Source organism: Ptychodera flava, chromosome 20 (genome assembly GCF_041260155.1).
Source record: "Ptychodera flava strain L36383 chromosome 20, AS_Pfla_20210202, whole genome shotgun sequence".
Taxonomy (NCBI): Eukaryota; Metazoa; Hemichordata; class Enteropneusta; family Ptychoderidae; genus Ptychodera; species Ptychodera flava.
Genome location: NC_091947.1, coordinates 6,415,888 through 6,439,270, shown reverse-complemented (window position 1 = coordinate 6,439,270; position 23,383 = coordinate 6,415,888). Strand labels below are relative to the sequence as shown.

Genomic DNA, 23,383 nt, shown 5'->3' with positions numbered 1-23,383 from the left:
CGAACCTAGGGGGGTTATTGAAAGTTAGAACGCATGCGCAATGGAACTAAAGCCATTCTGCGCTAATTTAGGCATTGGACAGTGAAAACGGCTTCGAAATCGTCCAAAATACAGGTAAACTATGAAATTTCAAAAATTTGCAGCATGATGTATTCAAAATTTGAATATCATTTTCACTTCAGAAAGGGTCTGTACATTTTTTACGCGATTTCTTCGTAATAAATTTTTATTTCTAACATTAGTATTTTTTCTCCGAATGTAGTGGTTTGTATAATTGCATAGGAAACAATATAATCGTTTGTCGCAATGAAATAAAGCTTGTCGCGAGTAATATGCATGCAGTCGAGTGCATGTTTGTATACCAATAGTGCAAATGCCTTTTGTTTTTATCAGTGTCGATCAATAGATGTAGTCATGACTATTTGACCACTCGTCTACTCAATATTTGTTTTCTGACTTGAAGGGACAAATTCAAACGACGATACTGAAAATCAGCTTATTTCTCTACTAACAAAACAAGAGTTATCTTTTAATGAACAACTTGCAGATTATATTTTTACTTTATATAAACAAAGAAATACCTAGTTATATTTATTATTAGCTACTATTATTATACTGTAATACTTTATCTTTATTGGAGAAAATTTTAACTTATCTTTGTATCACACTTTTATTGCCACAAATGTGATGTAAATCCTAGATTTACAAGCAAGCAATAAAAATATTATTATATTATAATTCGCTCATTTTAAACATTATTTCGATTATTTTAGTTCCTCTTGTTACTGTAATATGCCCAATGAATCACCATATGTTCCAAGTTAACTCCGATTCAATATACACCGATTACGTATCTTGTCAACAGAAATATACTGTACAAGGAAACTTACAAAGAAATAGTAACTGGGAAAAAAACGTGTCACAGGTCTCTATACCAGTTTTGTTTGAACTTAAAACATAAATTTTGTGCATAAGAATAACATAGTGATATTCCATTGTAATTCATTCACAGATAGATATCACAGATAGGTGTCAGCTCAGCAGGTAGTTGAGTCAGCTATTAAAGTCAGTAATTGTAGTCAGCTCAGTAGTAACAAGATAGTGCAGTCAGAGTCACATGATGGCAGCATCAAAACTTAGTTCAGCCCACCTTGACAAGCTAGAACAGATGTGTAGGGTCTGCGGCAGTAAAGGCTCAGAGACAGTAGTGTTGAAGTATAGAGAGCTGATCAAGAGCATATATTTAGTGGATATACATGATGATTTGATCACTCAGCATCCCAAAAAAATTTGTCGGAAATGTCGATGCAAATTTGACCGCTTTCAAAGAGCACTGAAAGAAGGAAGAAATGTATCCAACTTGCCACCACTGTTTGAATTCACTGAACATTCACCGGAATGCAAAATTTGCAGTAAAGGAAAAGGACGGCCAAAAAAAATTGTTAGTGAGGGCATCATGACAGCACTTACTGTGGAACAATCACACAAACATACAAAATTGCCAGATGCATGTACCAAAGACCCCAAATCATCTGCTGCGTGTAATGAGTCATGTATGCCTAGCACTAGCAGCAGTAGCAAGGAACAGTATACAAAGAACTTCTCAGGTCATTTGACTAAAGAGAGTGCAACAAGAGACATCTTTAAAACTGTTGAGAGGCCAAACAATTATATAGATAGTATAATATTAGAAAGAACTGTCCAGAGGCATTTAGCTGAAATTCTCATGTGTACCGTTTGCCAAGGTCTTCCTACCAGACCTGTACTCACCACATGTAATCATATTTTTTGCAAGGGCTGCATTGAATATTGGCTTTTTGATGCAAATTCTTGTCCTTGTTGTCGAAATTTTCTTAACAGGACTGACTTGCTACCTTTAACAGGTCAGCTGGGTTCAATTTATTCAGCCTTGGAAATAGTTTGCATTTATGCAGAGTTTGGCTGCACTGACGTTGTCAGTATGACACAGCTAGATGCCCATGAGCAATCTTGTAAGTATAGTGCAGCTATATTCAGGAAACCGTACAAGGCTACACGTACAAAACGCAAGACCAAAGAACCGTTGATAGAGTGCAACAGAAAATATGTAAAACAGAAACGGCTTGCACCTATCATTTCTCAGATCGATGAATTTTGTAGCCATCATTTTGAAAACAAAAGTGATGTGTTGTATTTTTTATTGTATGAGCATTTGCATAATCTTCGGGATAAGAATGCTGATATTGTCAAAGGTTTGTGGGCAGGCAAGACACCTGATTTAAGTGCAGACCAGTGCCTTGCCCAGAGAGTTGACAATTTGCAGTCGAAGGGGCAGTACAAAGCCCAATATGCATTCCTTAAAGAGAAAACTTGCAGCAATCTTCTGGCATCACCAAATATTGTGACAGACAGAGAATTTTCCTACATGCCTGGTTCTGTCCGGTACTCAGTCCAAGCTGATGAGCACATTGGCAATTACTACCATACACCAGTGAAAAGAGAAGTGGTTGAATCCTTTTCATCAGCTGCATCCAGTTATGACACCTACGAGCCCATAGACATTTTGGAAGATTTTGAAAACTGTCTGCCTGAGTTGGCCACTCCAAATTGTAAAGGTGTTCGTTTCAATTATTTGGATTCACTGGCCAAAACTTTAGAGGAGATGGATCCAAAAGTTGTACTTGGTATGGTGTCTGCTGGGTTAGATGCAGCTGATGAAAGTATTCTAATGAGGGTTACTATTAAAGATGGAGCTGATGGCATGGGGGAGGTATCTGTGCATAAGGAAAGGGGGGATAGATTTCTACCCGACAAAGCTTTCCGTTTTTCTTTTGCAATTGTAAAAATAGAAGTTGTTGATGAAAATGGTGCATGTACAGACATTTTTTTTGAGCAAAACCCCAATTCAGTACGCACAAACAGACCTCTCCTTGAAGCCATTAGCGATGAAAATAATCGTGCATCTACTATCATATGCATAAGCCCAATCGAAAAAGAGAGAGAATTCCTGAAAAATAAAATTATCAGAATCCACACTGAGGGTGGGCTGTGGAGAAACTATCAATTCAGGTTTTTCAATAGCATGATAGATGAGAAATTTGATAGGGTAGAAAGTGGGCTCCAAGGTAGTGGTTCTGGATATATGTGTACCTTATGCTATGCTACAAGGCAAACAGCTATAAGCAAACTAGGATCCCACTGCATTTCGCGAAATTACAACGAGACAAAAGAAATTGCTGAATATTTGAATCAAAATCCCGATAACTTGAGCAATGAGAAACTTGCTGCCATCGCTAAAGGTGTCAAATCAGTTCCATTATCTAAAGGAGATGCAATAGATAGGGGGATTGATGCCACCCATGCAGATATCAATTTAGCCATATTTTTCAAAAAATTGATAGTACGTGAAATAGCACAGGTAGAAAAATGGGAAGCAAGTAGTGATATTAAGCATATGTTAGTAGATGCCGAAGCCAAATTTGATACCCATATGAAAGATAAAATAGGCATAAACCCCCAGTTGATGATGCCAGGGAATTACGCCAGGGTTTTGTTTGAATGTGACCTTGATTGTCTATTGGAATTAATTCCTGAAAGTGAGAAGAAAAGGAACCTCATTGTAATTTTTAATATTTTTCGACAGTTGCGTCATGTATACAGGTGTAAAAACCCTAAAGTGCACTGTCAGGAACAAGTGTCTCTTTACAAAGTAAATGCCACTCAGATGGGAAGGTTACTCCTTCACCATTTCTCCTACTGTACCTGGCCAAATTATTTGCACAAAATAATAGAACATGTGCAAGAAATAATTGAAAGTGAAGCAGGGCCAGGTACAGTAGGAGGAATGAGTGGTGAAGGAAATGAAGCTGGAAATAAGATCTTCAGATACTTAAGGCTACATTTTGCTCGTAGGGGGAGAACATATGATGGTTTGAGAGATGTCCTGTGGTTCCACTGGCTCTACACTAGTCCGAAGCTAATAGATTTAGCGAAAATTACACGTGGACAGCAAAGATGTAGTACTTGCTACGAACTGGGGCATAACAAAAGAACATGCAAAGTAAACACTGAATAAAAATTTCAAAGTTTCATAAATTAATTTTGAAGTTGATTTATTTTTTTATTTAACCCACATAATTTATTCAATACATTATTTTATATCTGTATTTTTCAGTCCTCAAATGAACAATCATATACATGTACTATGCTGTCACAACATTAAACTGGTAGGGACTGTGTCATAGACTGATGACTTATTACGTGACTACTGGTTTGTTTGAGAACACTGGACCCCATAACTCTACTCTACATTTGTAGAAAAAAATCACATATTTCTGCAGACTGGGTAACCTGTGTTGTGTTTTGTAAAATTGCCATAAAAAGTAACACTCAGTAAATTCAGACATTTATATTGATTGCAATGATAAATGACACAGTCAACAATTTTAATCCAGGTCAAATTCTTACTTTGCCTCATTTTGAATAGATTACTTTCATTTTGTCTTTCGGTAAGGTCAGGTGGTTGGTGGTAAATTTGGTTGTCAGAGATACATATAGCTCTTGATTAACATGATTTTCAAAAAGAGCTATAGGTATCTCTGGCAACCAAATTTACCACTAATCTCCTGACTGTACTGAAAGACAAATGAAAGTAACCTATTATGAGTTAGAACTGTTTAAACTCCAGATTATGACAAGGACAAGGTTATTGATTACACATTGTTTTGCTACACCCCTAGGTTTTCTTTTGTTTTTTTCTATTACTTGTGGCAGTGCTTTGACATGCTTTGCAAAAGTACTTTCCACGAGGCACTCTGCCCAACAACTGCACACAGAATTGATGATACCACTTTGTGCATTTATCACACTGAATCCATGCTATCGGAGATATTTCATTAGACTCCATAATTTGACACTCATCATGCAAATCACAGGGACTTGGTATCATAGGTTTAGATGTGTACATGAAGTAGTGTTTTTTATTCCCTCCACTGAAAAGCAGGCAATCTTCACGTAAACCAAGGGATGCACATGTCTGACCTGCTGTTGAAAATTCATTTGCTGGGGCTAATACACTAGAAATATCAGTTTGGTCTAAATCAATGATCAACATTTGTAACGATGGACTAGGGCAATGGCCCTTTTCAATTTCTTTTTGTAGTTGCTGGAAACCCCCATATACAACAATTTTATCCCCTAGTAGACAAGTGCTGTGATAAGATAGATACACTGGTGATAGACCACACATACTTAAAGAAACAGTCCTGAGTGAAAATTGATCATTTTGTGTGTCACAGTACAAAATGAGGGGAGAAGTAACTGAGATCCTATGATGAGGTTGTCTGCCTAGATATGACACACCACCTATGAAAACAATAGACTTTGTAGAAGGTAAATATGTAGCACTGTGATAGGCCCTTGGGGCAATTTCTGGTAAATTTAGCAGCTGCCAAGTAAAGGTTGATGTATTAAGTAGGTAAAATGAACCATCGTCACATATCTGTGAAAATGTTTTTGAAATAGCAGGTGAGTAACGTTGGTCAAGTTGAATACCACCATGCATCACAGCAAACTCTGTGTCTGACAAAAGAGTCAAAGTATGACCTGTTCTTGATCTGGGAACCTGCCCTAACTGTCTTTTCAGTTCATTTACTGGTTTCAGGAAACTAAATTCACACTGTTCCTTAGGATCCTTGAAAACAGAGATCTTATATCTTGAACTTGAGATTTTTTCAAATAAAAATAAGTCGTTCACTGTACAAACTTCTAAAGTGTTGAATCCACCCCAAAGTATTAGCTGTTCACACGATTTACCGCAGAAACCCGGTGACTGTAACGGTGGAAGAGATGCACCCCTTAAACTTGGTGTTCTCAGGTCAGTGATGTTCACATCATCATCTTCTACCTTTAAAAAGGACAAATATTGTGACTACTGATTAAACAATGAAAAAACTAGCTGAGAATGTCGTAAGGGGAATGCTTATCACGATCAGCGCATCTCTCCCTATCTTTTTGTCTGTCCAACCATCTATATGTCTATCTGTCTGTCTATCTATCAATCTATCTATCCATTTATCTGTGTATCTAATCTAGTGTTATAGTCTAGTTAATGTCGATCGTGTATCATCTTTTTCTATGTAGCTGTCTTACTGTCTCCTTTTCTAAATCTACACGTCTGGCTATTTATCTACAAGTATCAACCCAATCTGTAAATCAATGTATCCTTTTCTGTCTACCTTCCTCCCTATCTCATTTATCAATTTCTCTCTCACTGTCTAAGTCTGCTTTTGTCTCTCTGTCTAGTACAGGTATGTGTCCATTTCTATGAATGTATATCTTCATCTGGGTTAGTCTGTATGTATACCTTTCTAAAAATACCTATCTATCAGTCATTGTCTGTCCATGTCTCCTATTTAGTAAAAATACTCACAGAGAGCGTTAAGTGGAACAGTTGGTTTTCAGATGACCAGGAGGCTCCTTCAGTTCTCCTTGCACCTCCAAAATAAAAAATGTCTGCAGTGGTTTCCGTGTTGAAAGAGACAGAAACATGGCCCTCTGGTGGAAAATAATTATGATTTTTCAAAAGAAAATCATGCCTTTTTCTTGTCAACCTCCTGCCTCTCTCACAAATAAAAGATTTAAAAGGTATAAAAGAAAAACGTTGCATCCTTGGCCAGAGCACAACGTATCCTCAAGTACACGGAAAAATATCAAACTCTGCCACCTGTGGCGCTGTTTATGTAAACTGCGCATGTGCGAGCAAAATTCAAGATGGCGCTTATAGGAGCCTTGGTTCAATGACGTAAGTTTCTATGTGGGTCGGTCGTCGGTCGCGCGCGAGCCCCCAGTCGGTCGTCAAGATCTAGCATCATAGCTGCCACAGAAAATCGCTGCGATGGAAGAGGTGCACTGATTCCTTATTTCACGCAGTGTACGCGACCTCCGCGGTTGTATGTGTTTGTGAAATAAAAGTATTATACCATGATTTTGCTTGTATGGCCTGCCAATATTCAAAGTTGTCTTCGCTGACGCAACCGATCAATGGGTTCTTCTGAAACCCCGACAACTGTATGACAACTGTACGTTGCGTCGCCATGTGTAAGTGTGGACAGTGAATTGACAGCACCGAGTGAGGTGTTCGAATAAATAAATGAATAAGCATATAACTGTCAGGAAGGTGTACCTAACAATAGAAATGTCGGAATTTCTTTGGGGATTCCTGTGAATTCAAGAAAATCAACACCTGTTGACAGATTATGTAAATTAGCAGAAATTTGCATGGTAGATAAGATTTAACCTGAATTGACCCAAGCAGAATTATCTTATTTTCAGTGTCATACACCACACTCCCCCAACAAAATGAAAACTTGTGAAGTAAGATGAGTATTTTTGGACACATATTGCAGACTGCACAGTTTTTCCTTCTGAAGGAAAACTTCAGTTTTACTAACACGGTCATTATTATTCTCAAAATAAACTTCGTGCAATAGCAATAGCTAAGGTAGAATGCGTCTCAGGGACAGATATTCAGACACTCAACTTTTTACAATACTTTTCTGATCTACTGCTTATTTATTTATATATTTATTTGTTGCAACCCTTTTAAAGCTCATTGTTCACTGAAAACAACAGGAGCAGCATATTACACTGGGCACTGGAAATGCAATAAAAAGATATCGGATTGTTTTGAAGCTTTTGGAGTGAATGAGATTTTCATTGTCGTATTATTTTGAAAATAAAAAACATAACTTTGCCATAGAGTTAACACACAGATGGTGGCCATTTTGAATTTCAAAAATCTTTAAAGTTTAGGTTTATGTTTCTATGGTATTGAAACTAGCATGGTGACCTTAGATTTTGAAATGAGGGGTCACTGTGCAAATTTTGAAAGAATACGGTTGTGAGTTCAATCAAGGAAATTCCGTTTTGAGGCTGTTGCTAGCTTAAATGATATTGTTTATAATTCACAATGACATGTGTATGTTTATGCTGTAGTCAATCAGGAAATGCAATCAAAGCAACAGTTTAAAGACAAAGTCACTTTAAATTAAGTTGAAGATATGACTTTACTTCATGAGTGGGAGTCTGCCTTTTATTTTATGATATACCAACAAATATAATATTTATTACAGTTACACTAACTACTTGGATTGTGTCTTTTGTTTAAATTTTAGTTCAGCCATTGACGATGAATTTGATTTGATCTTTGATGATATTGGCCATCTGAGTGAACAAACACCAACAAATCAAGGATCTAATGATGAAAAGGTGGTTGAGCAGAGAAGAAGTAAATATGTGATAACTGAAGACACTTTTCCACAGGTGTTTATATTCTTCGTACTTGCTACACAGCTGTTAGAAATATGAACTGCACTTTTGTAAAAAGACAGCAGTGCAATATAGCATATGAATATTGCACATAAAAATGCAATGTTAACTTATTTTGCACAAAATCAAACGTTGAAAACCAGAGTTCAAGCTTTTCGCAACTGTCTTCCAGCTACAATTTGAAATTTTCCTTCCTGTCAACTAGCTTTCCCATGAGTTTTCCCCTCTTTCCAATCCCCTCGAAGGGACCTAACCTCTCCACTTTCCCTCACCCTGTCCCCAATGTGAAATATCCCTATTCGCAAACCTTCAGAGTAAAGGAAAGAAATCATCCTGCCCATAAATGAGAAAAAATTGTTTACCTGCCTGATTCCCATCTGCTGATACCAAAAAAAAAAAATTTCCACCCATAGGTTTGTTGGCTGCTCCAAAGTGTACCATGGTATACATGTAAACACTAATTTGTTTAATGCTGTGATCCAGTAAGGTTTCACTTCACTATAAACTGCATTTATATGGGGATTTTTTGTACCATTTGGTTATTACGTCAGCCTAATCACACACTTTACAATAAAATAAAGTGAAGTGGTCAAACCAGGAGGATGATTTGCCACTATTTTACACGCGCATTTTATATACCATTCTGTGATTATATTTCCTGTATATATCACCTTCTCATATATATCACCTTCAGGAAAATAACATACAGACGAATGGCAACGGTGGGACATTAGAGAGAATGATGGCCTATCAGACTATGACCACAACAACAACAACGACAACCAACTCAGAGTTCACTTCACAAGAAATAAGTATCTCTGCTACAAAGTATGCGGTGAATGATGACAATAATGAAAAATTGGTGAGTATTGTCATTATTCGCAGTGTTTTGAAACTGTTCTGAAACATTGAGAGATGGTATTGGAATCCTGCGCTGTTTCTGTTTTTCACTTTAATAATTGCCATGATACTCCAAAGGGAAACTTTGGTAAAATGACAGGGTACCAGTCTTGAAAAAAATGTATCAGGCTTGGAACAAGTAATTCCTTATTGTGTCTTGAATGTGACACCCGAGAACAAACCAAAAAAGATCAAGATGGCTTGAACTTTACATTTGTTACTGATAGCCTTTGACCACTTTTCAAATGATACTGACTAAACAATGTGGATATAGTATACAATTAAAAAGGATTCCAAAGGTATCAAAGACAAATTCCCATAATGAGTGACTGATCATGATTACATGTGAAACAAGTCAAAATAGGTATTCAGATGAATACCTATAACTTCCTGTTACTACATACTGGACAGATATCATTGCTGTGTGGTTTGTAGTTTGACAAATTACATGAGAATATCACTTCTTGAAAAAAAAATCTGAGGTGATATTTACATGTAAGTCAATTGGATAGGGAGGGCAGCTGTGCTCATGTTACTGTAATAAAACACTAATACTGCTACTTTCTATAAGGAAAAATAAGCACTAGTATGTCATTATGCAGATTTTGGCCAGAATTTGTAAAATTGTTTTTGAAGGTGGTTTTCATTCGGACTCTGAGAGTGAAGAGGTATATTGTATGTGTATGTAAATTACTTGTTCATTTGTGTGTTTATCTGTCTGTGCAATCATGCATTCATCCATGCATTGAAACTTCAAACCACCCCTGCTATTTCAAAGTTTTGATAATAGAGGCTTTCGGAATCTTGTACAGGAAGGAGGTGATCAAACCACAACCATAAGATCAGACATGTGGTAATAAATTGGTTGTGTCTGTAGCAGAGACAATTCATTGACACGGTTTTGTTCTTTTCCATCCTCCTTTAGGTTTGAACTAGCATGCTTCCCTTAAAGTTCGGCGTTCATCAGCCAAAATATCCTTCAAAAATGGCTGAAACTATAATGACCAATTTGTACCTATGTACATACCCCTCAAACAAGTCCCATTGAATTAATCAAGCTCCAAACTAAAAGTTGTCCTAGACATGTAAAGATTTATATTCCCAATGAGACCAATTTATATTTTCCACCATATTTTCAGTCCACTTTCATATTATATATTGTTGGTGTTATGTAACAAAATATAATGAGGTTGAAATGATTGTAATATTTGGGAGATTCAAATTTGCAAAATAATGACCAATAGTTACTGATATCTTCACAGACAATGCACCAATACTGATAATAGTGGTATATTACAACCATGTTAAAAACCATATGAGTAACTTGTATCAAATGAAGCACCCTACAAAGTTCAGGCATCAGCCAGAGTTTCAGGCAGATAGTATTTTTAACCTCACTGAAATGCTTTTATGTTTGAAAGTTTTCCAACCCATAAAATCGGAGTACTTTGTTGAAGACTCTGCTTCCAAAATATCTGCTCGCCAACACAAATGTCAACATAGCTACCAGTACCCTTGTGTGAGGTATAATATACTCAATATACTACAGGGGCAAATATGTAATACTTGATTTCCCTAGCATCCGCTCTGAGCTCTGTTCATGTCATGTTGCAGTAACCTTAGCTTCCTGTAGCTCACATCTATCAATGTTCTATCACAAGCTTCTACTAAACTCTCATGTCCTGGTCAATATAATACCATAACAACAGAACCAAAAGTTGAAAATGTGAGTTTCTTCAATAATTTTTTTCATTTTTGATTACAGTAAACCGTCGATTATCCGAACACCTAGGGGGACTGACTTTTTGTTCGGATATGCGATCAGTTCGGATATGCGATCTTGGGGAGGCGGGGTCATAATTAGGTCAAATCGCTATTCACGCACACACGGCACATACACATAACACATCGTGCGTTCACACAGACACAACTCATGGATAAAAATACTCGAAACTTTGTTCTACATTTTAACTTTTCTTTAATAATTTTCAGGAAAGAAGAGAAATTACAAATGTCTATGTACATGTATTTCGTTTCAAAAAAAATAATAAAAGGAAAATAGGAAAGTGCATCGTTATGAACTCAAAATAGTTTGAGAGTGAAGAGTAAAGTTCACGTACTAAAAAGAAACTCTGATTGTGTCAGTGTTCACTTTACTGGAATGATAGTGCACTGTTCAACCCTTACTGCTTTGATGTCTTCTGGAAAAATGAAAAGATGGATTTCTGCTTGCTGGACTGCTGGCATCTTTGGACAGCTTTCTTGTGCAAACTGCGGAGAAGTAACAGCTGAGTCGGGTCACAATCTGGCTGCGCTTCTAACCATGTCAAACATCGCGTAAACATGTTGGCTGCTTCGCTGTGTGACGGCACTGGTTCACAAGGGTCGTTGTTTTCCTTGTCGTCGTCTTCCGTAAGCGGAGAATCGGCGTCTGTCGCTGAAGTTGCTGCTTGAATGATATCTTCGTCGTCCAAAGTCTGGAGACCCGGATCGCCTTCGTCTGTCTGAAACCAATGTTCGATTTCATCTCGATCTTCTGGTGTCAGGCGATCGGTGATGTCGGCAATATTGGTATCACAGGTTTCACTGTTGCTTGGCTGGACCACTGACCCTGTTTCTTCATCATTGAGGTTTAACTTGAGTTTATGCCAAGCATTTGCAAGAGTCTTTTCACTGAGATCATTCCACGATTCAGCTATCATGTAACATGCGTCTTTCAAATTGACCGTCTTGATGCACTCGGTGATCGGGACATCGTCTGTGTTTTCCATGATGACTTTCCGCAGCATTTTGCTTTTGTAGCGACGTTTTGTTGCGTTGAGTACACCTTGGTCCATCGGCTGAAGTAGTGGTGTCGTATTTGGCGGCAGGAAAAGGCACTTGATCATCCCGTCTCGGCTTTGAAGCTGGTCCAGACCTGGATGAGACGGGGCATTGTCAAGCAACAGCAGCGCCTTTTCTTGAAGTTGCTTCCCGCGTAAATGCCTTCTTACTGCCGGTACGAAATCATCATGGAACCATGTCAAAAACAGTTCACAGCTCATCCACGCGTTTCTTTGGGCGAGATATCGGATGGGAAGATTGTTCATGTTGACATGCTTGAAACATCTAGGCTTCTGTGCTTTGCCGATCACAACGGGAGAAAGTCTGTGGGTACCGGCAGCGTTCGCACAGCCCATAATTGTGATGCGATCTTTGCTGATTTTGTAGCCTGGTGCAGATTTCTCGGCAGCAGCAGCTAATGTCTTTCTGGGTAGAAGTTTCCAATAAAGACCGGACTCATCGGCGTTGTAGAGTTGCTCTGTTGTGTAGTTTTCTCGTCGTATAATTTCGTGGAGTTTGTTGATGAACGGCTCGACTTCAGACTGGTTCGATGAAAGTTTCTCACCCTGTGCGGAAATCTGTCGTATACCATGTCGCAGTTGGAAATTCTTCAGCCAACCGGTGCTTGCTTTGAATGTTGACTTGTCTCCATTTAATTTCTCGTCAAACCACTTGGCTTTTTCCATGATGATCTGACCGGAAAGAGGCGTGCCCTGGCTGCGTTCTTGCGTAAACCAAGTGAAGACTGATTTCTCCAACTTTTCATCATCGGCCGTTTTCATTATCTTTCGCTTTAGTCCAGCACTAGAGTCCATCTTGCCGGCGAAGTCAACCAGCTTTGACTTTGCCTTTTTGATGTCGGTGATCGTTGATTTACCAACACCATATTCGGCAGCCAACTTGCTTGCTGTCTGACCGCGTTCCAGTCGGTCGGTGATTGACAGCTTCGTGTCAAGGTGAAGCACGTTGCGTTTACGTTTCATGGAAGCGGGTTTCGATGACATGGCGCAAGTTGCTGAGATCAATTCGATGTAACCAGAAGGCTGTTTGATAATCGAATGAAAATTCTCATGTTCACCGTCTCAATTTATACACTTGAACGAGCAAGGTGTTTGACTTTTACGTCAAGCCGACAATGTTGATTGACAGCCGTAATGACAGTTTCACTTTATTGTTATCAATCACACCTCTTTAAAATTGGGTGTCGTCGGTAGCCGTGCCTTTATGTGAGGCGGCAGGTTTGATAAACTTGTCAAGTCATTGTGATTGTTTCTAGTTTCGTATCATTATCACCTCTCTGAAATCATTTTGTACGTTAATGCACATGCAACAATAAACAATTAAGACAGACAAAGAAGCGGTATGGTTGTTGAAAGAGAAAACTTTATTGAAGTGTGATATATGCACACGCTGACACTTTACGATCGCCACACAAAAAATGCATTTTGCCCAACGCAATGTAAACACACAAAAGTTTGGGGGACATGAATTGAGTTCGGATAACCGAACAATTCGGATAATTGACGTTCGGATAATCGACGGTTTACTGTACTAAACTCTCATGTCCTGGTAAACATAGTACTATAACAACAGTACCAAAGCTAAAAATGTGAAAGTTTCTCTGATAGAATTTTTTTTTCATCTCTGATTCATTTGTTAACAGATGTTGCCAGGACAAGGGAACTATTTCCCCACACCACAGACAAAACAGGAGCCTGAACAGGGTTTTCTTGTGGCTGATCTGCAGACTGAACAGGTAACAAAATTCGTAAAACTCAGTGGTGGGCCTCATGGCTCCTTCAGCCTGAAAACATTGGGTTGTATGACAAAAGCATGGTCAAAAATAGAACTTTATGGTAAAACAAGATACCCTATCATGCATGGCTGCATTTAATAGTTGAAAACCTAGAGCAAGATCGATCAACCATCACATTTTGCAAATTACGTGGTCAAAAGTGGATAATCTGTTGAGAAAATAATTGAAAAATTCCTTCAGCTTTGCTACATTTGTGAAAAAGCATATCCTTATTACTTAAAAACTGCAAGAAAAATTGCAAGTGATGCCAACTTCAGGGCAAACTCTTTCTCAAATCTTTGAACACAAAAAATTGTTCATCCTTACAAAATCTACCTGTCTATTCCTGAAAAAGCCATTGACAGATTTCTGCCAGCACCATATTTTGTAGGTTAGCCAATAAGAATTACTATCAATAAATTTGCCATATTTTTATTTCTTTTCTTTGGGCACAAGTGTAGCAAGCAGTAGCTGGAACATGAACTTCAAATCAAGGAAATAGTAAAAACTCATTCAGTGTTCCTTAAGGTCTCTTTCTGTGTGCTGTTGATGTATGTTATGAATCAAAGTTAGTTAAAAAGCCTGAACTGTAGCTATCATTTGCATTGTTCACTTTCAGAAAAGTGAAAACCAGATAGATGATGAAAATACTGAGGGCAAAGGTCAGCCCACAATGACACTGGAAGGAACAACTCAAGACTGTGATGGGACAGGGACAGTACCCTCGGAGGAGAAACAAATGCCAGCAGAACAGCAAAGGGAGGGTGGACAAGGAACAGAACAAACACAAGTGACGCCACAAGTTGTACAAACTCAACATTCAGCTGAACAACCATTGCAGGATCTATCTACACAGCCACAGCAGCCTGATCTGGCCGTGAGTTCATCAGTTTTATTGTATATTTCTATAAGGCTATTCTGCGTCTACTTGTATAAGATACTATATGGTCTGTGATCTTACAGCAGATTTGCAGATACTCTTATCACAGTTTCTCCATAGTTTTCCAAAAAAGGAAAAAAAAAAATTTGTTTTTCCCAGTGGATACAACAGAGAATATTGGCTGCAGTGAATATCTATCTATCAATATATCTATCTTATCTATCTTATCCATCCATCCATCCATCCATCCATCCACCAACCCACCCACCCACCCACCCACCCATGCACTGGTATCAATAAATGTCAGTCAAGAAGTTTCAGAGGCTATATGCACATAAAAAAAAACAATAACAGAATATGATTTTCCAACTACATGTAATAAATTCACTGTATTATGGTTGTAGGAATAGGAGTTTGTAGATAACTACTCCATTTCTTGTTGTGTAAAGTCAATTTGTTCTTTTTGACTGCTATATAATATTCTACTTTCTGTATCTTTTGTAGTAATCTTTTGAAAATTAAATGATTTAGTTTCTGATTTTCTTTGCCAGATAAATATATATCAACCAATGTGGAAAAGTTCTTATCTCCAATTAGTAAAAACATTAAGACAATTGATAATGGTAATGTTTGTGTTGCTGTTGATAGCTCATTTGGAAAAAAAAATGGCAATTCAATTGCCAATTATTGCCAAAATTGCTCATTAAAGTCTGTAAGAAAAGTGAAGTAACATATTTTCTTTATTTTTAAGTTTCATATTTTTCTTGTAAATGATAAATCATTAGATTCTTGTAGGGTTATGTCAGAAAAGGGAAAAGCTATTTTTATGTGTTGTCAGTCCTGTCATATTGATTTTCAGAGTTTCTAGGGCTTACAAGCATTTCAAAACACACATTTTCCTCAGAGAATTCCACACTGTCCTGTGAATATTTTTTTAAGTAAACGAGTCCTCTTAATTTTCTCTCATAATTTGCTCCAGAATTGCCATCTCCTACCACCCCTTCCAAGATCTACCCATTGTTCCCCAATCACACAATGGTATAGCCTTATTGTTTCCATTGGCTTGATGTAGAGTTGAAAAGGTTACTTCATTTGAGCTCAAAGTTCATTACAGTCACATAATTATGTCATAAGACATCGTTAAATTATTATTTTACGGCTCTAATAAGTCAGCAACGTAACTTCTTGACAAATTGTGCAATCAAACTGCATGCCATAAACAAAATTTTTAAGGTGGCATTTCACATAACACAGCGTATTTTGCTCAAAATCACTTTTCAGCAAAGATTCAATCAATTTTCATTAATGTGTTAACCCAGGATTAAAATGTTGGTTGGGTTTACCCTGTATGATGACAAGCAGTTGTAAGTTGGGTGAGAAACAAGTGTAAATTCATGCAAATTTATGCAAATCATCAAATTTCCTGACTTCATTTTTCTCCCATATTTAACATCCAAAAAATTAAACTCCACTCTGGCCAAGTCAAATTTTGTGAAATTTTCACAATATGTTCTTTCAATACTATATAACAAAATGACAATTCTGTTTGGCAATGAAGCTCTTACATTTAGCATAAGAGTCATTTCAACTTTGCTTATTATGATTTTAATCTCTTTTTTGAATGTCAGTCTTTCAATCCCAGCCATTTAAGAATGATAATAGATAATGCAAGATAAAATTGTCTATTTTTCTCCAGTATATAAGATATTATATTTCATTAAGTAGTATCAAGTTGTTGACTTAATTAATTTGTATCATTAATACCAAAATTTGTTTTCTGCTCAAAATACATACCCTTCCACGAGTGAAGTATTGCTACCATACTAAACTTTTGATTCTGTGCTTTTTGAAAATAGATAGTATGAGAGGGTTATCATGTCATCTTTGATAAGAAAAAAAAAATCTTTGAAAAAAGTGTTGGTTAAGCACAATAGCACCTTAAATTGGTTTTGTATTGTTTATCTTTGTGTTTTTGCGGAAGCAAATTTCAAAAACTGCTGTTTCTTTACAATGAGTCTGTGTATAAAGTATCTCCAAACACAGAGGTATTTTCATTGTTCGAAAAATCATCATCTACTATGTTTAATTAGTTAGCATACAAACAAAATTGAATATTAAAATCATAATTGTTATCAGTTTTGAAGCTTTTCATATCAGTAGTGTTAATCAGTTTAACAAATCATGCTAAAATGATGATAAAAACGCCACACAGAGATTGAAATCTGCAGAATTAGGGTATACATATTTTTGTTCAAAGTGCAAAATTGCTAACCTGAACTTTCAAGTATTGTGTTACTGAAATAAAATCCAGGTACCCCCGAACAGATTGCAATCCCCTGCCGCCGAGCATTCTTGATAACCCCATTGAGTTGACAGGACTGCCTGTGAAGTCCAATACAGCGACTCTAAAGCATTCTTTGATGTGATATAGTGTTGACTGCAGTCAGTTGAATTAGTCTTCAATATACCCATACACAAAAGCACAAGGAACTCTGCGTATCAATTGTGGAAATGCGAAAACCTGCCTTGTCAGTTTCTAGGTTACTATAACGTGCAAAAGACAAGTCTGTTAACCTTTGACTTCGCTGAGTAAAACAGGAAGTTGGGATAATATAACTTACAAGTGAACCTTCCAACTGTATATGGGACATGTTCATATGATTCTGGCTTACTCTCGTTTTTCACTCTGTGATTTCCAGCTACACACTCAGTTTCACAGAATATATCCCCTGTTGATTTGAATAACCTGGATTATGCAATTTAGGTTTTGACGTGACCTAAATTCCAGGTTAGCTTTATTTGCATGAACATATATATCTGTCACCGTCGGTAGGCTGGCCCGTTGCGAGTGAACGGTGTGTTAAGTATGCTGACAATGGCTGACGGAGCAGAGGATAAAAAGGATGATAAAAAGCCGTCAGCTGAATTGTTGCAGGCCCAGGAAGAGTGGGATGCTTTGGAAACTGTGGAGCCAGGTATGGAAGCTGATTTTTGATGTCAAATTTTATCCAGAGTTTTGCTGTGTGTCTGTCAGACAAAAGCAGTGTTGAAGTCGCTATTTTAAGTTCTCATGTTTTTCCATACAATGATAATATTATACTTTACAAAGTCCTATGAAGTTGTCTGATTTTGCCAGGAAGTAGAAGAATTACACGCTTTCCTTTACTTTATAATTTTTGACAGCTTGAAACAGGAAATCCATCAGTGAGATTTTACAGTTCAATTACATTCATGGAATCTCAGTTTTGACTTTCGAAGACTACGCCTTATTTAAGTGTGCAGTTCACATCTATCGTGTCAAGTTTTCTTGGAAAGGTTTCCTTGCGTAATTGTTAGCATTTTGAAATTATAGGCATGGGTTTTACTGATAGAAATTTCATCATTTCTAAATGACACACCATGAACATCATGATACATGTGTATATTCTTTATATTAGAGTGTTTCAAAAGTTTTTTAATTTCAGTGCTTACTTTTTATATTGCAGCTATTACACAAATTTTTTACTGCAACGTGATCTGAGTATAAACTCTTCACTCTGTGATAGTTGTACAGTGTTTAAAAATGGAATAATTTTTTTAAGAACACTGAACAGTTTAAGTAGAAAAGTATGACAGTGACTTTGAAGTTTACATCGTTCACAGATCACTTTTGCAGTGAAAATGCAGCTACACTTCAAGTCAATTTCCAAATGTGGTAGAAGATACTATTCTGCTGTTATGGCTGTTTTGTGCTGTTCAAATTTGCCCCTTGGTAGAAATGCTGATAACACACTTTTTATTGTCCACTTTGAGTCAGTGATGACTGATGTTATGATCACAATGAAATTTGTCTTTGTGTTCAGGATGCTGTATGACTTTCTAAAGCTGCTTCAATCTGTATCAGTTTTTTTTTTCAAATCACAACTGCTTATTTTAAGAACAAAGAAGTTTTCAAACAGAATTAGATAACTTTTTTCTCATGCACAAACCATCCGTGAATCAATGAAATAACATTTTCGCAATGCGGAATAGAAAAAATTAATATGGTTCGCTCTTGGTTGAAATTGCCTGAAGTGCTTTGTCATTTCTGGAAAATATTCAATCCATCTGCCACTGTGGAACTTAATATATGTGATCTACTGGGAAATAATTGCAAATTGATTGCATGTTAATAGACATATTAAGCTACTAATAATCCTGTAATAACATTTTTTTCTCTTTTTCTGTTTCATTCATTTAACTTCCATGTTCGTGTTATGTCTTCTTTCACACATTGGCAGAGTTCACTGGAAAAGGTAATTTGGTGAATGGGAGAATGGGTTAAATTAGAAGATACGTACAAGACCAGTTTTACAAAAAATTGTTAAAGCCCTGTTAGCTGTATTTTTTCACATTTTGCTGACCAAAAGAAATCATCCAGTCATCGGAGAGATGTTTTTGATTCCCTTGTGGAGCCAATACTGCATTTGAAAATATCACTAATTCAGTCCTTGGCGATGGATTCGGTCAATTGTTTAGATTTGTGTACTCACTCACAACGGCCACATATAACTTAAAAGTAAAAAATTATTTAGTTGTTAAAATCTAATTATGTTCATCACCAATGTATGAAAATACATTCTGTGGTCATACTTCAGTGAGCATGTTTAGATGAGTTACTTATTGAAAAAGAATGCAAAAGATACAGCTAATGGGGCTTTAAAACTCTCTAGACCAAAAGACAAGACTCAGTGACTTGCAACACTGTACAAACCTTTTAAATGAGGAAAAGTTGTCTAAAATCCATCTAATTTAATCCAACACTACACGGTTTATGGCTCAATGTGTCACATTAAAATATCTGTAGCTCTTTGGTTGGTAATTTGAAGAATTTTTATTGTGCATGTGTATTTATTGAGAAAGAATGTTGTTAAATCAAATGTAATTGCATGCCCATTGCTGCATTTCATCATGATGATTTATAGTTTCACATTATAAAATCATTGCATGTTGTAGCGTTATGATTTGGGTTATTTTAAATTTATGCATAATTTAGATAATGCTATCTTTCATTTCCTAGATATCTTATTATTTTCACCTTTACATGTGGCTATTACTGCATGTTAAATTTGACAGAATTGATATTTACTTTGTGCCTGTTAGGTAATATATGATATCCTTTTTTGCAAGATGAGCTATCGTAGTAGAGGTAGACTTGTGTCAAACTAGTCCAAATTAGGTTACAGAGAATAAACTTAAATCTGCTATTTTATGTGTTCTGACTTTTGAAATTATTTGTTGATGATAACGGGATTGACATGAACTGAAACTGTGAACAGTTTCTGTTCAGCTCTGTGAGTGGGTAAACACAGTTATCAAGCAGTTTGTCAATTCTGATATTGGATTGTCATAAGAGTTTCATAGTTCTCTTTTTTTTCTTTCTGGGTTCAGGGCAAGAAGTGACAAGGTTACCTTTGATTTCATTTAATGAGGTGTTAGGTCATTTTCAAGTAGCCGATATGGACCAGTACTTGGTGAGTATAGAATGCATCAACTTCCTTATTATACACCTACTGCCGTAACCTATGGGAGTTTGACCGTCTAATAACTTTCCGTATTTTGTATAGTACGCGGAGTCATGAATACGGGAGACGCACGACGCGCCTGTTTGGAGTTTGTAGCAATTTTATTTCAACAATCGCGCGCGTTCCACTCATATCGCGCGTGCCGCATCCCTCAAAATTTACCATAGAATTAGTTTATACGGACGATTAATGGAGGGAGGTGTATAATAATAGGGTTATACACAAAATACGGCCCTGTATGGACTCGGGCTCAGTGAGTGACGTATTGGACTCGCCTTTGGCTTGTCCAATACGTCACTCATTGAGCCCTCGTCCATACAGGGCCGTGTTTTTTGAATAACCCTATATTATTCAGATTCTATATGGAACAGACAGCTTTGTCTGAAGTCATCAGCATGTGTAAAAAACTTAGTCACTCAGACAGTGTGGAGAATCTGAATTTACAAAAGACACACAGGTACAATAATGGTGATGTAGAATTTTTTCATTTGGTGACCAGTCAGCAAACACTGAGCTTGTGAGATAATTTTGATTTGCTTGAGATCCATTCAGAGAGTTTGATGAAGAATAGAAAGTCAAGTTCAGGCTTTTTGGTTTGCGTGAATTCTATATCATTCTGACGATGACCCTTGATAATAGTAAATTTTAAAACTTTATTTTTCAGAAAAAAATTAAACCCACCCAACACAGGACAGGCTTTGCAGCGTTTAAACAGTTACTCTTTGGCCCACCCAAGATGAATAGAAATCTACACGAGGAGAGAAATTTGATTTTTGCCATCGCACAGTGTAAGTACAAGTCATGTTATTGACAAGTCTTTTGTGTCAGAGATGAGAACTAGTCGTTCATTTGAAGGTTTTGGTAGATTAAACCCTACATAATTCCCAAGAGGAGTATTGATTGTTGGTTCTCACATTTGTTTGTAACAAAGTAGGACCTGTGAAATTCAGGAAAGGAAGCAAAGAGCAAATTACATCCTTCCTGCTGATGTTGGGTACCTTAAAGGGACAAATCAATCCCTGGTTTTCAGATTAGTTCTTGTTAACATGTACTCACATGGTGTTAGCCCTTTGTTTTCCATTGAAATTTTTTTATCAAGTTTGTCAATTTGCTGTTAGATAAAGCTGATATATGACCTGCCCCTTTAACTACATGGTTGATTTTCATATTTTCTAACCTTAACCAGATACATACAGGCACTTTGTTCTTTGATTTCCCATACAACTCCTTGAAGTGAAAGCTATGTGACCGACAGTTCATCATAATATTATACCCTTTCACCACCAGACTTTAGTATCTCCCTGCTGTTTTCAATAGGTGTAGGTGGACCTGTGAGTTCCCACAAAAACTGTACAACACAGTATTCATTTGATAAAACATTTCAAAATTTGTCATTTCAAGTAGCAGAGAAAAATAAAAGTTATTGAATATAGATCATAGAGAATGCAGTCAATTGAAAAAGTGTTGAAACATCAAAAGTACAACATCAAATGTCTTTAAACTTAATTTCCAAAGTTTTTCATGTACTCCTAAACAAACTGATATAATCTCAACCTGTGACTCTATGAATTCTTTTGTATAGAGACCTTGACAGCAATGACTCAATGAAACTAGCAAGCTAACATTTGACCCATACATTGATTCCAGGTGAACAGAATATAGGTTTTAAAAACTAAGCACATGAAAAATGCCCCATTAAAAACTTAAGACTGCTGCATGGACAAACTTGTAACTATTGTTATTGTTTGACAGGTCCATTTAACAATGAAGAACTGATTCACACCAGGACCTTACAGACGATATACAAACGACTTACAGGCAATCAATTTGATTGTCCCAGGTATGGCAGTCATTGGGAGGAGATTGGTTTCCAAGGTGAGTAAGCGTTTTACATTATATGAAATTCTTCCATTTGACAATTCATATCATATTTTCAATACATGTACTGTGTGATATGACAAGAAAGCTGTACATTGATTCACTACCCCAGTTGTTAAATTGTATTTGTCTGTGAGAATTACCTCCTGTCAATCGTACATGTTCATTCATTCATTCATACATTCATTCATTCATTTATTTATCCATCCATTCATTCATTTATTCCTTTATCTACATTTTACGGACATTTCTTTATCCCATTTCACTCCTAGGTAATGATCCAGCAACAGATCTGAGGGCAACAGGATTTTTAGGTTTGATGACTCTGTTATATTTTGTCATGGATCCGAACTCGCTGACTCTTGCCAGAGAAATCTACAAACTGTCCACTCATGAAGTACAAGTAAGCCAAATTTTGAATACCATTGACCATTGCCTGTCAGATTGCCAGGTGAAAACCATAACATATGGAGACAAATTAACCGTGAAGAGATATTTTCATCTTAAGGTAGTGTGCGCCTCGAAAGTGAAAGACTTACACTTTTGCTCAAACTTTCCTAAGTGAAACTTTCATCCATTCTCTTACCAAATCAACAATGAAGATTGGGGGTCACCGTGCAAAGTTTGGAACTGGCAAAACAAATTGCTCAAATATTTTGCTATATTTGAAATTCAAAGTGGCCGCCATCCCTGTATTAACTCTATGGGGAAAACAAAATTTTGGATTTTTGAAAAAATAGGACTGTGAAAGTTTTTCCTTCTCCAAGAGCTTCAAAAAGAGCCTCCACAAGTGGTAGATCAGAAAAGAATTATAGAAATTTGAGAGTCCAAATATCTGTCCCCAAGGTGTGTTGTACCTTAAGGTCAACTAAGTCCTGTGATTTTCATTTCATTTCATTTTCATTTTCATTTCTTTTCAGTTCACATTTCTGTATCAAAATTTCAGCCAACGTGAAGTTGTTGATTGAAAGGGATATCATCTTATTTATTGTTTTTGCACTACAGAGTTGATTGTCTATAATAATTTAGTGAATAAGTGGATACATAATTCTTTTCCATCATTAAAGCAAGAGACAATATCTGATGCCTCTGGGTATTTCAAATGTTTTCATATGAACATATTGCAATGAAATGACTCAGCACTTCTTGCAAATAATGTAAAGTTGAACAGGAAAGATCTAGGTGGTCACTTCACTGTTACAGTTGTATAATTGGGTCAGTGTACAGTATAGGTATGACAGTGGCGATAAAACTGTA

At 36.7% G+C, this 23,383-nt stretch overlaps 2 protein-coding genes across 5 annotated transcripts in view; one reads left to right on the top strand and one right to left on the bottom strand.

The window, feature by feature from the left end:
- The window catches only part of LOC139119863 (ELMO domain-containing protein 3-like), a 29,987-nt gene that overhangs the window by 470 nt on the left and 6,134 nt on the right, over window positions 1–23,383 (top strand). The window contains exons 1-11 of one of the 4 annotated variants that reach the window (XM_070683790.1): window positions 51–114; window positions 8,154–8,301; window positions 9,002–9,169; window positions 13,694–13,786; window positions 14,445–14,702; window positions 17,539–17,680; window positions 18,965–18,979; window positions 20,115–20,197; window positions 20,913–21,036; window positions 22,001–22,123; window positions 22,399–22,529. In XM_070683790.1, coding sequence (XP_070539891.1) covers window positions 9,047–9,169; window positions 13,694–13,786; window positions 14,445–14,702; window positions 17,539–17,680; window positions 18,965–18,979; window positions 20,115–20,197; window positions 20,913–21,036; window positions 22,001–22,123; window positions 22,399–22,529 — 1,092 coding nt within the window. In that variant the 5' untranslated portion in view covers window positions 51–114; window positions 8,154–8,301; window positions 9,002–9,046. Of the gene's footprint in view, window positions 1–50; window positions 115–6,761; window positions 6,782–8,153; window positions 8,302–9,001; window positions 9,170–13,693; window positions 13,787–14,444; window positions 14,703–17,538; window positions 17,681–18,964; window positions 18,980–20,114; window positions 20,198–20,912; window positions 21,037–22,000; window positions 22,124–22,398; window positions 22,530–23,383 lie in introns of those variants that run through there. The other 3 variants (XM_070683788.1, XM_070683787.1, XM_070683789.1) reach the window with 3 other exon arrangements.
- LOC139119864 (uncharacterized) lies at window positions 4,075–6,684 on the bottom strand. The gene is made up of 2 exons (XM_070683791.1): window positions 6,410–6,684; window positions 4,075–5,884 (listed from the first exon to the last, which is right to left on the bottom strand). The coding sequence occupies exons 1-2, from the start codon at window positions 6,644–6,646 to the stop codon at window positions 4,715–4,717; spliced, it is 1,407 nt and encodes a 468-aa protein (XP_070539892.1). The 5' UTR covers window positions 6,647–6,684; the 3' UTR covers window positions 4,075–4,714.